Source organism: Thamnophis elegans, unplaced genomic scaffold, assembly GCF_009769535.1.
Source record: "Thamnophis elegans isolate rThaEle1 unplaced genomic scaffold, rThaEle1.pri scaffold_72_arrow_ctg1, whole genome shotgun sequence".
NCBI classification, from domain to species: Eukaryota; Metazoa; Chordata; class Lepidosauria; order Squamata; family Colubridae; genus Thamnophis; species Thamnophis elegans.
This window is the reverse complement of record NW_022473904.1, coordinates 23,249-38,817: the sequence shown is the minus strand read 5'-3', so window position 1 is coordinate 38,817 and position 15,569 is coordinate 23,249. Positions and strand designations below refer to the sequence as shown.

General features: G+C 44.0%; 1 protein-coding gene across 1 annotated transcript in view; it reads right to left on the bottom strand.

Moving 5' to 3' along the window:
- LOC116523628 (alpha-N-acetylneuraminide alpha-2,8-sialyltransferase-like) overlaps positions 1–15,569 on the bottom strand; it is a 50,467-nt gene that overhangs the window by 12,905 nt on the left and 21,993 nt on the right. The window contains exons 3-4 of the mRNA XM_032238742.1: positions 4,510–4,619; positions 3,431–3,523 (exon numbers count right to left, since the gene is read on the bottom strand). Of these exons, the coding sequence (XP_032094633.1) occupies positions 3,431–3,523; positions 4,510–4,619 (203 nt within the window). The remainder of the gene's footprint in view (positions 1–3,430; positions 3,524–4,509; positions 4,620–15,569) is intronic.

The following is a 15,569-nucleotide window of genomic DNA, read 5'->3' as shown; positions in this document are numbered from 1 at the left end:
CTATCTCTATCTCTGACGGCTCAGGCTCCGCCTCTGTCTCTATCTCTGACAGCTCAGGCTCCGCCTCTGTCTCTATCTCTGACGGCTCAGGCTCCGCCTCTGTCTCTATCTCTATCTCTGATGGCTCAGGCTCTGTCTCTATCTCTATCTCTGATGGCTCAGGCTCTGCCTCTGTCTCTATCTCTATCTCTGACGGCTCAGGCTCCGCCTCTGTCTCTATCTCTGATGGCTCAGGCTCTGCCTCTGTCTCTATCTCTATCTCTGATGGCTCAGGCTCTGCCTCTGTCTCTATCTCTGACGGCTCAGGCTCCGCCTCTGTCTCTATCTCTATCTCTGATGGCTCAGGCTCTGTCTCTATTCTATCTCTGATGGCTCAGGCTCTGCCTCTGTCTCTATCTCTATCTCTGACGGCTCAGGCTCCGCCTCTGTCTCTATCTCTATCTCTGATGGCTCAGGCTCTGTCTCTATCTCTATCTCTGATGGCTCAGGCTCTGCCTCTGTCTCTATCTCTATCTCTGACGGCTCAGGCTCCGCCTCTGTCTCTATCTCTATCTCTGATGGCTCAGGCTCTGTCTCTATCTCTATCTCTGATGGCTCAGGCTCTGCCTCTGTCTCTATCTCTGACGGCTCAGGCTCCGCCTCTGTCTCTATCTCTATCTCTGATGGCTCAGGCTCTGCCTCTGTCTCTATCTCTGATGGCTCAGGCTCTGCCTCTGTCTCTATCTCTATCTCTGACGGCTCAGGCTCCGCCTCTGTCTCTATCTCTATCTCTGATGGCTCAGGCTCTGCCTCTGTCTCTATCTCTGATGGCTCAGGCTCTGCCTCTGTCTCTATCTCTGACGGCTCAGGCTCCGCCTCTGTCTCTATCTCTATCTCTGATGGCTCAGGCTCTGCCTCTGTCTCTATCTCTGATGGCTCAGGCTCTGCCTCTGTCTCTATCTCTATCTCTGACGGCTCAGGCTCCGCCTCTGTCTCTATCTCTATCTCTGATGGCTCAGGCTCTGCCTCTGTCTCTATCTCTGACGGCTCAGGCTCCGCCTCTGTCTCTATCTCTGATGGCTCAGGCTCTGCCTCTGTCTCTATCTCTATCTCTGACGGCTCAGGCTCCGCCTCTGTCTCTATCTCTATCTCTGATGGCTCAGGCTCTGCCTCTGTCTCTATCTCTGACGGCTCAGGCTCCGCCTCTGTCTCTATCTCTATCTCTGATGGCTCAGGCTCTGCCTCTGTCTCTATCTCTGATGGCTCAGGCTCTGCCTCTGTCTCTATCTCTGACGGCTCAGGCTCTGCCTCTGTCTCTATCTCTGATGGCTCAGGCTCTGCCTCTGTCTCTATCTCTGACGGCTCAGGCTCCGCCTCTGTCTCTATCTCTGATGGCTCAGGCTCTGCCTCTGTCTCTATCTCTATCTCTGACGGCTCAGGCTCCGCCTCTGTCTCTATCTCTATCTCTGATGGCTCAGGCTCTGCCTCTGTCTCTATCTCTGACGGCTCAGGCTCCGCCTCTGTCTCTATCTCTGAAGGCTCGATTCCCTCTTCCCCCTCAGAGCTCCCAGCTTGCTTTGATGCTGACCCTGACTCCACGCTGCCTCCTCATCCGATTTGGCTGCAGGAGCCGACGGCTGAAAGGCCACAACACCTTTGAATTCTGAAGGAAATGTCCATGCTCTGCTGTATGGGAGGTGGGCATAAATCTTTCTGCAGGAAATAAATCTAGGTACTCTGTCTGTGAGCTCACCAAAGCCTGTGAGACTTTTGGAAAATCACACCCAGGCAGTTTACATAATTTTTAGACACTGGTGCTGAAAAAAAACCTCCGATTCCAGACAATAATAAAAGCAAAGGGCCGGTAATTTCATAAACACTATAACCAAGTTATGCACAGACACGAAATGAACGGTTTTCAAATATAAAAGATGACTTCATTTCTTACACACAGGTAACACGTTGTGAGTACAAATGATGGTTTCACCTTGGTTTTGTTTTTAAGGGAGGAATCTAAATATTGGTGTGGTCTCAAATCGTTTCAGTGCTTAGAAGTCCAGAATTTCAGCTACTTCCTTGTATTTCACTCCTCCAAAGTCATTTTTTTGATAGTGAATTTGGGTGCTTTGAGTTCTTGTTTGTTTAGGCGGGGAAATTATTCCATAATTCAGAGATGTGAAGGCATCTAGTATTATATACAGAATATAACTGGGGTCCCCAACTTTCAGGCTGCAGCCCATCAGGAACTGGGCCAGGCAAGCGTGCAACGCTCCATTTGCACAAGTGGCAGGCGCATGTAAGAATATAGCAATAGCAATAGCAGTAGACTTATATACCGCTTCATAGGGCTTTCAGCCCTCTCTAAGCAGTTTACAGAGAGTCAGCATATTGCCCCCAACAATCCGGGTCCTCATTTTACCCACCTTGGAAGGATGGAAGGCTGAGTCAACCCTGAGCCGGTGAGATTTGAACCGCTGAACTGCTGATCTAGCAGTAGCCTGCAGTGCTGCATTTAACCACTGCGCCACCTCAGCTCTTGACAACCATCCCCTTGCCCCCGCTGCAGGTCTGCAGAGCTGGAAAGGTTGGGGGACCAGAAATATGTAGTGCAAGTAGTCTTCGAGTTACGACCACAATGGAACCCAAAATTTATGTTGCTCAGTGAAACATTTGTTGAGTGAGTTTGCCCTATTTTACAACTTTTCTGTTCTGTCCTACGCTTCCCAAGAACATGAAGCAAACTCCTTGTCCTAACAAAAACCAATTTTATCAATTGACTGTGGATTCTGCTCATTCACATCCAGCAAAGTCTTTCAAGGGAGGATTTACAGTCACAGACCTTATCTGGCTTGGAGAGCTGACAGGCCGATATCTGCAAAACTTGGCAAGGAGTCTCGGAGAGTCACAAACCAATGAAGCGAACTAATTGTCTCCTACAAACTCCTCTTTTATTTCCTCTGGGAAGGGCCATTCATCGTCCACCTGTGGCCTTACTCCCAAGTCGACCCCTATTCTTTAGCTGTTCCTTTCATCTGGCAACTCTGTGCATGCACACACTGGGAACAGGCTCCAGCTGTTCTTCTGCCTCACTGATGTCTGACTCTGAAGGCAGCTGATAACTGACATACAGCTCTGGCCCCCTCTCTGCCTCCGACACAGGGCCCTCCTCAGAGCCTTCCCCAGACTCCAGGGCTGGCCCAGGTTCCTCCCCAAACCTCCTCACTGTCCTAATCTGCTGCCAGCTCTGAGTCTTTTCATTTCTTAACCCACCTTTTAAGATTGTTGTTGATTGTACACAGGCGACTAGAAAGATAATTCTGCTCACAACAGTCTGACATTAAAGTTTCTTTCTCTTTTTTTCTTTTCTTTTAAAAAGACCCCACGATGACTCACTTTTTTCCTTCTGTACTTAGCAAGGAATTGAAAAAGAAACAGACAATCTGCTTCTTACCTTTTATTAATTATGCTTGGATTCGCTGTTACCAGTTGAGTTTTTGATCCTACGTCCTTGCTGTATGCCTTGCTTAGGGGAGGGAGGTTACATCTGAAGGGAAGAAAAAAAAGAAAACCATATTATAATAAATTATACTTCATACATAATAATTATATATTCATACATTTGAGGGGTCCTTGGCAGAGGTGCTATTCAGCAGGTTCTGACCCGTTCTGGAGAACCAGTAGCGAAAATTTTGAATAGTTCAGAGAATTGGTAAATACCATCTCTGACTGACCCCATCCCCATCTGTTCTCTGCCTCCCAAGTCCCAGCTGATCAGGAGGAGAGGGTTTTTTGCAGTATCCTTTCCCTGGAGTGGGGAGGGAATGGGGATTTTGCAGTATCCTTCCCCTGGAGTGGGGAGGAAATGGGGATTTTGCAATATCCTTCCCCTGGAGTGGGGAGGGAATGGGGATTTTGCAGTATCCTTCCCCTGGAGCGGGGTGGGAATGGTGGTTTTGCAGCATCTTTCCCCTGGAGTGGGGAGGAAATGGGGATTTTGCAATATCCTTCCCCTGGAGTGGGGAGGGAATGGGGATTTTGCAGTATCCTTCCCCTGGAGTGGGGAGGGAATGGGGATTTTGCAGTATCCTTCCCCTGGAGTGGGGAGGAAATGGGGATTTTGCAATATCCTTCCCCTGGAGTGGGGAGGGAATGGGGATTTTGCAGTATCCTTCCCTTGGAGTGGGGAGGAAATGGGGATTTTACAGTATCCTTCCCCTGGAGTGGGGAGGGAATGGGGATTTTGCAATATCCTTCCCCTGGAGGGAGGAGGGAATGGAGATTTTACAGTATCCTTCCCCTGACATTGCAACCATCATAAATGTGAGCCAGTTTTCATGCATTCAAATGTAAATCACATGACCACGGGGATTCTGCAGCAGTTATGACTGTGAAAAATGGTCTTGTCACCTTTTTCAGTGCCGTCATAACTTCGAAGATAACTAAATTAATGGTTATAAGTTGAGGACTACCTGTACTGTGAAAAAACAGTGGAAGGGAGAAGAGGCAAGCGTAGCCAAAATGGCGACTTACCTCATGACAAAGTCCGCTTGATCGATTTGCTTGCCGCAGCGGCTGTTCTTCAGAATCCCTCCGTTGCCCACCACAGAGCACCTCTTCAATGGCAGCTGGAATGGAATCACCTGGAAAGAGAAAACAGGGGACACCATCACACCCGAAAAGCAGTGATGCATGTGGTGATTTTGGACGGAGGGTGGTGGGAGCACAGTATTGCCGGACAACAGACTTTCGGTCTTCAAGAGACATGCTTTTGTATCTAACTTAAAGCTGTTAAATTTTGGAGTTCATCAACGCAAGATGAACGGTGGTTGATTGGACCAATTCAATTCAAGAAGTCCTGGGTTCAATGGCTATAGGACGGCCTCTGAAGACTACCTCTTGGGAGACCTTGTGCAGTTGTGGACTGCTGGACTAGAATAGAATAACACTTTGTTTCTTTATTTTATTTATTTATATTGCCGCCTATTCGCCCATGGCGACTCAAGGCGGCTTACAGAATGTAAAACCTCATTTAAAACAAGAAAACTAATAAAAAGAATCAAATGAATATCTAATCTATCTATCTGTCTGTCTGTCTGTCTGTCTATCATCTATCTATCTATCTATCTATCTATAATTCTCCCTTCCTCTCTCTCTCTCTGTGCGCGCGCGTGTGTTCCAGCATAACTCTGGAAGGCCTGGAGCAATTTCAACCAAACTTGGTATACAGATGACTTACTCTCTGGAAAAAAATACTGTAGGGGGTAGGACACCCCTAACACCGCTCGGTGTGTGTTTATTCTGTTAAGATGCAGCCTGTTGTGCCTTTAAATGACTTCTACTGTACAGGGCAGTGGAGTTGCCATGGTAACGGCTTCACAGTACTCCACAAGGGGGCTCCCTCTGGTAAGAGGGAAAATCCAAAATTAGAAATTACGTTTGGTCCGGACATTTTCCCTCTATAAATAAATACCCGGGCAACGCTGGGTTATTGGCTAGTAATATAAAATCATTCCCTATCCCAGCCCGGCAACAAACCCCCTGCTTAGGCAGGAAACCTTATACATTTCAGGTAAAGATGGGACGAGGGTGATCCAGCAGGGCACCACTTATATTCTTATGTTGTCTGTGGGCTTCTGAACATCAACTTTTCCTAAAATCACAACCGGAGTAGGATTTGAACCACAAGCAGCCTTTGAAGGTCAGAAAATAGACCTCATGGATTGCACAGGATGCCCATTTTGGAGGCAATGGGAAAGGTGACACTTGCAGCTGGATACACACATTTTACATGATTTCCTTCCTCTTTCCCAGTAGCAGGAAAACAACTGAACTTGTGGCATAACAGCAAAACCACATGTAGTGAGTTAAACTATACTTAAATATCAACCCAATACAGTGGACCTGGAACCACTGAGAAGGTGAATAGCCAAATGCGAAGATTGATTTGACATGCCTATTCTTCTTTTGTGGTGGATGTGGGCAACTGGCAATCCTCCAGATGTTTCCTAATCACAGTTCCAAGCAATCCTCATCAGAGGCCCTGCTTGCCTTCAGAAGCTGTAGGTGTTCAAGTATATTGTGAATTTAAAATATTAAGGGTTGGAAATTGTGGGGATTTTGAGATACACACCCAGGATTTATTAAATATTGTTAATATTTGGCATTATTAGTAATCCTACACATTTGGAACATTGGAGTTGTGGTGGAAAAATGAGTAATCCGTAAAACATTAAATAATAGTATTTAGTAGGGGGATAACAAATACAAGGCGTATAGAAATGTTATGTATATTTAAATGAATCAATGGGGAAATGATAAAGGATTATAAAAAGAGCTGTTGAAGTTGGAAGATTAGGATTACACGTACCTATTTGTATTATTATTTTTAATGTTGTTTAAAAAAGACTTGACCCAGTCAATACGCTGTCCATAAAATATGTATGGTGTGAAAAGAAAACTGCAAATAAAACATGTTTTAAAAAAAGAAGTTGTAGATGCTCCATCACTGGAGGTTTTAAAGAAGAGATTAGACAACTATCTGGAATGGTATAGGGTCCCCTGCTTGAGTAGGGGTTGGACTAGAAGATCTCCAAGGTTCTTTCCAACTCAATTATTCTGTTCTGTTTTGCTCAACTCAAACAATTAATTTAGAAAAATACAGAAGTCACAAATTTCTCATACACATGATTGGAGATTTCTGTCACATTTATGGATCAATTTTACAAGGTAGACTCATATTTTATGTTTCTTAGATCCTTTCAGATTGGGATTACCGTAAATCAGGGGATAGAACTATTCATTTTAAATAAAGGAACTATTTTAAATGCAAAATAAAATATTTTCAGGTTGAAAAGCTCATATCCTTTGAAGAAAGCTAAGACATATTCCAAAGAAAATGTTCTGAAAGGCAGAAAAATTACCATGGGGATACCCCTGAAATACCACTCCATTCTTGACTGTTTATTTAAAAAGAAAAGAAAAAGATTTAAAAAGTAACCAAAATGGGGAAAAAAACAATACAATCAATACTATGTAGCTATAAATCAATAAATCTATCTATCTATCTATCTATCTATCTATCTATCTTTACACAAGTTTGTTCAAACATATTTCATTATAATTATCCATTTATAATCTGTCTGTAAACAACTTGTTTATGAGTCTCAAATACCATCACATCTTTAATCCACTGTGTAATTGGGGCCATAAATTTATTTTTCTGATGTTAATACTTCAGATCCCTGCTGTTCTCTCCATCATTCCATCATGTTTAAATAGAAGAAAAACCACTAAATATTTGACTCTGATACGCCAACCATCATTTGCTCTCTCCATTCCTTTTTACGGTAACAAAAACGATGGTGTTTTCTACGTTGTCCTTGCTAGCATGCTGCTCCAACTCAGAAACAACATCAAATGTTCAAGATTGATAGCTGTCAACACACCTGTCCACCATGAGTTTATCTGATCTCCCTTTAAAGCCACCCAATGTAGTGGCTATTACTGCATTTGATAATAGCAATAGCAGTAGACTTATATACCGCTTCATAGGCCTTTCAGGCCTCTCTAAGCGGTTTACAGAGAGTCAGCATATTGCCCCCAACAATCTGGGTCCTCATTTTACCCACCTCGGAAGGATGGAAGGCTGAGTCAACCCTGAGCCGGTGAGATTTGAACCGCTGACCTGCTGATCTAGCAGTAGCCTGCAGTGCTGCATTTAACCACTGCGCCACCTTGGCTCTTTCTGATAATGAATTCTAGGGACAAAGGATGTGTTATCTGATCTCCCTTTAAAGCCACCCAATGTAGTGGCTATTACTGCATTTGATAATGAATTCTAGGGACAAAGGATGTGTTTTCAAAAGTAATGCTTTCTTCGTTTTGTTCTCTTTCAATTACATTCATTCAATGGCCCTAATGCAGTGTTTTTAAAACTTAGCAACTTTTAAGATATTTTGGGACCTCAACTCCCAGAATTCCCCAGCCAGCATCTTAAAGTTGCCAAGTTTGAAAAACACTGCCATTTTTTGAAAGACTAACACGCCCCCCCCCAACCTTCTTCCAAAACCCACAATTTCATACTTTAATTCTAGCTCTGTGTGATCCAGTGGTGAGGTTCAATTTTTTTTACTACCGGTTCTGTGGGCGTGGCATGGCTTGGTGGGCGTGGCAGGGGAAGGCTACTGTAAAATCCCCATTCCACTAACCTGCTTTCCAGCTCTGTTCTCCTGTGCAGGGCAACAGAAGAAGACCCAGCCATTCAGATGGGACTCCGATCAGCTGGGACTCGGGAAGCAGTGAATAGATGGGGGTGGAGCCAGCCAGAGGTGGTGTTTGCCGGTTCTACGCACTACTCAAAATTTCCGCTACCGGTTCTCCAGAACTGGCTGAATGCCACCTCTGGTGTGACCCATAAAGCACAATCTTGTAATTTCCCAGGCCCCTTAACAAGGGATCTATCGATTAAACTAAAACCTTTTCTATGCAGAGCACATCTTTCCCCCCCATGCTCCCCGCACCAAAAAAAATCACAGCTGCTTGTAAAATACAAACAAATCATTTAAAAAAAAGTCTGCATCCCTATTAAATACTTATGAAAGAACTAAATCATCTACAGCCCTGCTTTTTTTTTAAAAAAAAAATTGCTTCCAAACTTCCCATTACGTGACTTTTCCTCCCTTTGCTCGTATAAAGATAATTTGGCTCAATAATTTAGCTCTGCAAGTTTTTCTCTTAGCCTTCCAGTTTCGCCTCCCTGCTGAGCTCTGTGTGAATCTGGAGCTATCACAGGTTATCCTTACAGTGGTGTCCACAGCTTTTAGTCTGCTGCCTGAGGGATTCGGCCTCAAAACCTACCATCCAATTTCGGCAGTAAACCAAGGACAAGAGGTTTATCACGGGGAGGATGTCCTAGAAAAACAGCCATCGTGCACTAACTCATTTGCTAGACTTCATAGCAGCTTTACCAGCTGAAGCACAATTAGGTCCTTCCTGAATGTGTTTAGTAAGGCACAAGGTTCTCCTCGCACGTATGTGCTAGTCGTTCCAGACTTTGTCCAGGAACTTCAAACGCTTAGGCTGGTCTTCGTTCGAGGGGGAAGGTTTTCTCTCCGAGCTTGTGGGTTGGTTTCCAAACGGTTCCACCACAAAACCGCGGTCGACTAAAGCATGCTCGACGAAACCGCGTACCTGACGTCATCACAGCGCGACGAAAAAAGCACGCTGTGAGTGGTAAAGCTAAAATTAACGCGTAAACCTAAACCTAACCCCCCCAAACCTAACCCTAAACCTAACCCTAACCCTAACCCTTAACCTAACCCTAAACTTAACCCTAAACCTAACCCTTAACCTAATGCTAAACCTAATGCTAACCCTTAACTGCAGGCTACTGCTAGATCAGCAGGTCAGCGGTTCAAATCTCACCGGCTCAGGGTTGACTCAGCCTTCCATCCTTCCGAGGTGGGTAAAATGAGGACCCAGATTGTTGGGGGCAATATGCTGACTCTCTGTAAACCGCTTAGAGAGGCCTGAAGGCCTATGAAGCGGTATATAAGTCTACTGCTATTGCTATTGCTATTAACCTAACCCTAAACCTAACCCTAACGCTTAACGTAACCCTAAACCTAACCCTAACCCTTAACCTAACCCTAACCCTTACCTTTACGTGAATCGGCTTGCTTTAAAAGCGCTTTTTAAAGCGCCCTTTTTTCTCCGCGGTCGTTGTTGTCGCGCTGCTGATGACGTCAGCGACGCGCTTTAATCGGGCACCCTTTAGTGGACCGCGGTTTTGTCGTGCCACGTTTCCAAACATTTGGTTACCAGGCTAGGAAACCTCTTCCGGGGAGTTTAGGGATATCTGTGTTCTTCTGTTTATAAGGGATTCAGGTGTGGGTGTGTCAAGGGAGGGTCTTGTTATGGGTCAGGTGAGAGTTTTGTGGCAAGATTACATCAGGTCAACATCATTGGGAGGTGAACTGCTTGGGGAGGGGGAAGTTATGTGGACTGGTTGAAGGTCGGTGCTCCCTCTGGTTGGCTCTGTGGCTGATTTGGATTTGCCTTTGTTTACCCAGACATTTACTGATCCAGGGTGGGTTTCTACAAATTGCATCTATATCGTCCCACATTATTGATGGGAGAGAGAGACACTGTTTGTCTGGCTCCTCGGATAATAACACTTGTGAGAAGAGAAAGTTGTAGATAATAAGATTTAGGAGTGAGCTTGCAGGCCACACTGAACCAAAGTTTTAAACTAATCTAATTGCAAAATGTACCAGGCGCATTTCTAATGTGCTGGCTTGGTGTCAGCTGCCTTTTCTGCAAAGTTTGTACTTGAAACGGATATATTTAGAGCAGGGAGAATTAAGATGGTGGGAAATGAGAAACTGAAAGTAATACATGGCTGAGAACTTCAAATGTACATGGGTGTTTGCAGAGAGTGACAGTCAGTAGGAATATAAGAAAGAACAAGGAAGTGAAACTATGGAATGTGTAGGTCGGTAAAAAAAGAAGGTATAAGAAACGTGGCTTGAGATGAGAATGGTGTCCTTTGCCAAATAGCAGTCCTTGTGCGACTTGCTATCTGTCACGTGTTGTTGATTCAGATAATGAGGAGTTTGGGGAGGAACATGGGCAAGTCCTGGGGTCTGGGGAAGGCTCGGACGAGGGCTCTGCATCGGAGGCAGAGAGGGGGCAGAGAGGGGGCCAGGGCCATCTGGTAGTGACGTGCTGCCTCTGGAATCTGACATCAGCAAGGCAGAAGAACAGTGTGAGCCTGTTCCTAGTGTGCGCATGCACCGAGCTGCCAGAAGGCAAGAAAGGTTAAGACAAAAGGGGTGACTCGGGAGTAAGGCTTGGGGATGATTGGCTCCTCCCATAAGACGTAAAAGAGAAGCAAACAGACATGAGCCTTTGCAGGAAGCAATTGGTTCATATAGTCAATTCAAGCTCTGAAGCTCCATTTTGACTCTGTGCTCCGTTCGGTCTTGCAAAACTAATTGGCAATTAGGTCTCTGGCAGCACTTCAAGGGAGATAAAGGTGGGTGCTTATCAGCCTTACCCTAAAAGATGGTGGCACCTATGAGCAGACATTTGGGACTCTTTACAGAGTGTTTGTGAATCATTATGGGCTGTGAATGAACATAATTCACAGTCGTTTAAATAAAAGGAGGTTTTTTTGGTCTAAGTTTGTGAGTTATGCTTTCTCAGGAAGTCTCGGTCAAAACAGGCTTGTTGTGCAATTGCATTGCTGTGTTGGCTATTCATGTTCCAAATTGCTCATGAATTAATAAACCTCTGATCTTGAAGTAAGGTTTATTTCTTGCGATTTCCCTTTGTTTTTTATTGGGATATTTTGTATGACATACTTGACCTGAATAGCTGAACATCTGGCCTGGTGCTCATCCTCCTCGGATAACACAAGCCCCACAAATACATCAAGTTAGTGCTTTCCTGGGGAATTATTATTATTCTTATCATTGCAACAATAGAATTGTATCACAGTGGCCAGTTGTTTCGCTGGATTTGGCACTGATTACTAGTCGGGCCCCACCCAGGGGCCTAGGACGTCATAACGTATTTTTGTAATATGCATGCAGATCCAAGCAGTGCAGCTTTTTGCATTTGACTGATGGTGATTTTGTCAATTTTTAACTGTTTAAAATGTAATTCCAGTGCTTTTGGAATAGCACCCAGTGTGCCGATCATCACTGGAATTACCACTGCTGGTTTGTGTCATAATCGTTGAATTTCAATTTTTAAGTCCTGGTATTTTGCGATTTTTTTCATATTCCTTCTTGGCGACCCTGCTATCACCTGATATTGCGATGTCTATGATTGTAACCTTATTTTTCTCAACCAGTGTGATGTCTGGTGTATTATGAGCCAGTATTTTGTCCGTTTGTATGCGAAAATCCCACAAGATCTTGACCATCTGATTTTCGGTGACTTTTTCAGGCTTATGTTCCCACCAGTTTGTTGCTGTTTTAATATTAATATTTGCACAAATTCCAGTGGAATTCCAGTGGATCATCATCATCATCATCATCATCAGTAGTAGTCGTCTTCGAGTTGCAACAGTTCATTTAGTGACCGTGGCACTGAAAAAGTGTCTCAAGATCATTTTTCAGAGTTATGGCTGTTGTGGCATCTCCATGGGCACATGATCGAAAGTCAGGTGCTTGGCAACTGGTTCATACTCATATTTACGGCAATTGCAGTGTCCTGGGGGGGGGGTCATGTGATCACCTTTTGCAACCTTCTGAGAAGAAAAATCAATGGGAAAGCCAGATTCACTTAACAACCGTCTTTCTAAAGGTGCTTTTTTGAAGAGGCAACTGGACACTCTGTTTTTTTCTTTGAAGATTTTTTGCTTCTCAAGTAAAAATGTCTTCAAAGGAAAAAAACAGGAAAGTCCAGTTGCCTCTTGAAAAAGCACCTTGGGGACAACCATGATCGGGATGACCAAGAATCTCCATAGACAACTGTTCTGACCCCCCTCATTCCACACCAAAGCACACTCCGAGCCAGAGATAAATTACTGCATTTAATTAACAGACAGACAGGTCCTTGGCAGCAACCCAGCACAGACAAGCTTGGGCAGCAATAAACACAGATAAGGCTTGGCAGCAATCCAGCCTGCCAAGCTCATACAAAGTTCTCCGACATTCGATTCTGTGTTGACTTCTACAAAGAGGGGCATATGCACAAGTAGCTTTTTATAGTCTGGAGAGGAGCCTAATGACCACCAGCTGAGTGCAATCACCTCCCGTAATTGCGTAATTGTTCCTGATGCCTATTAGCTCTTCGATGGCGTGCATCCAGGAACAACTCACTACTGGCTTCTGGATCACTCTCCCTTGTCTCCTCCCCACTGGTCCAAGGCTCAGGTGCCTCCTGGTGGACAACCAGCCTCTCTGCGCCCTGCTCGGAGTAGGAACCCTGTCCAGGGTCTTCCACATCCTCCAGAGCTGACTCATAGGGCCCCTCACTGTTGGAATCTGGTGGCAGCTCCAACGGCTCCTGCTGGGCCACAACAGACAGCTATGTTTCCAGCTTGCAGTGATTTATTTAACTACTGTGTAAAAAAAATGGTCGTAGAATGGGGCAAATTTCACATAACAAATGCCTCACTTCGCAACATCAATTTTAGGCTCAATTGATGTCGCAAGTCGAGGGCTGCCTGTGTTATGTTGTCACTGCTATTATGTTATTTGTTGTTAGTTGCCCAGAATCGGGAGAACATATCTAAATCTAAATTAACAAGCAAGCAAACAAATAGAGTTGTCCCATCTTTGTTACCTTTTGGAGGTTGAGTCTATAAATTTCCCTGCCATAACATCAAAGAAATTATTTGCAGCAAACCTCCCAGAGAGAGTTGCTGTCCTGGTTAGATAATGTAATTTTGCAATAAAATCAGGGCTGGTGCTTCTCTTTGTAAAAAATAAAAATAAATCAGGACTGTTGTACTTATTTGATCATTTTATTTTACTTAGGAAAAAAAGAGAGATAAGAGGCCTAGCGGGCACTAAGATTGGTATCCATGGTGATTTCAGAGCCATTTTTTGTAAACCTATTTTCTGTTTCAAGAAGAAGCCCGGGGAAATGCTTTCTAAATTATCTACAGTAATATATTGGGGAAGGATAATGCCCTTTGTGTTTGTTTAATAGTTAGGAAACATATGAGATTTTTTTTTCTGTTTTTCTAATGCAAACAATAACCCTTCAAAATTGCCTTGGCTTGGAATAAAGTCATTTTCCTCATAGGATTAATTTATAAGGGGGCACAAGTGCAGGAATTCAAAATCCTTTCTTCTTAGATGCTTGGGTAAAGGTTCCCCTCACATATACGTTATGTGCTAGTCGTTCCTGACACTAGGGGGCGGTGCTCATCTCTGTTTCAAAGCCGAAGAGCCACACACTGTCCGAAGATGTCTCCGTGGTCATGTGGCCGGCATGACTAAACGTCGAAGGTGCACGGAACGCGGTTCCCTTCCCACCAAAGGTAGTTCCTATTTTTCTACTTGCATTTTGGCATGCTTTCGAACTGCTAGGTTGGCAGAATCTGGAACAAGTAACGGGAGCTCACTCCGTTATGCGGCACTAGGGATTTGAACTGCTGAACTGCCAATCTTTCTGATTGACAAGGTCAGCATCTTAGCCACCGAGCCACCGCATCCCTTTAGATGCTTAGATTTCTTGTATAATAAAAGGCATACATTTTGAAACGATGATTAGAAATCAACTGGCTGGGGAATTCTGGGAGTAGAAGTCCACATGTCTTAAAATTGCTAAGTTTGAGAAACAGTGGAAAAAGTACAAGTCCTGTACTATGCCACGGTCATATTCCAACTAAATAGAGGTAGTCCTTGACTTATAACCATTCATTTAATGACTGTTCAAAGTTAGAATGGCACTTTCACCCTTGCAGCATCCCCATGGCCAGGTGATCAAAATTTAGACAACTGGCAACTGGATCATTTTCATGACAATTGTAGTGTCCCGTGTGTGTGTGTGTGTGTGTGTTTGTGTGTGTGTGTGTCATGTGATCACCTTTTGCAAACTTCTGACCAGCAAAGTTACCGTATTTTTCGATGTATAAGACACACTAAGATTTTGAAGAGGTAAACTAAAAAAAAAAGTTTTTTGCACTTTGCAGACCTCCCAAACCCTCTGCCCATCCATTTTTGCAAAGGAGGCGGGGTTTTGGGAGGCAAAAAATGCTGTATTCGGTGTATAAGATGCACCCAGATTTTCACCTTCCTTTTTGGGAGGAAAAAGTTGTGTCTTATACTTTGAAAAATACAGTAATGGGAAGCCAGATTCACTTTACAACCGTGTTACTAATGAACAACCCCAGCGATTTACTTAACAACTTTGGCAAGAAGGATTTGGGCTCAATTGTGGTTTAGGGTTAGGGTTAGTAAGGTGAGTAAGTTGGTTAGGTTGGTTAGCGTTAGTAAGTTGAGGACTACCTACATTTAATTAAGTTAACTGAATTTATCTATTTTCTGGCATCACATAATCGATTGAGTGATTGTTTGCATACTATCAAGTTGTTGCTGATTCTTAGGTGCCAATTGATAATCATTTCATCTTTCATTTTGTTCAGCTTTCCTCTCTTCATGCTTCTTACATTTCTTGTTCGTACTGTAATTTTTTGTAGCTTCAGATTTTTCTCCCCCTGCCTGGTAACATCACCAATTAGACATCATCCCATTCAGTCTAGCCACATCGTAAACACCATTAATTCTCTGAAAGATCCATACTTGTCTCTAGCAATATGTGGCATGCTTTCAGAGGGGCAGTCATCCAGCAATATATCGTCTATCATTTTGTATTTTCAATCCAACTGGCTTTCTTGGTTAAAAAGAAATAAAGGAGTGGTTTATTATTGGCTTGAGGAGAGAGGCGGGGGGGGGGGGGGAGGAGAAGCAGAAGAAGCAGAAGCAGACGAGGAGGAAGGGAAGAAGTAGTAGTAGTGTTAAGGCAGCGTTAAAAAAATATGAGGGGGCTGCAATAGACAGTACAGGTAGTCCTCGACTTATGGCCATATTTGAGCCCAAAATTTATGTTGCCAAGTGAGACATTTGTTA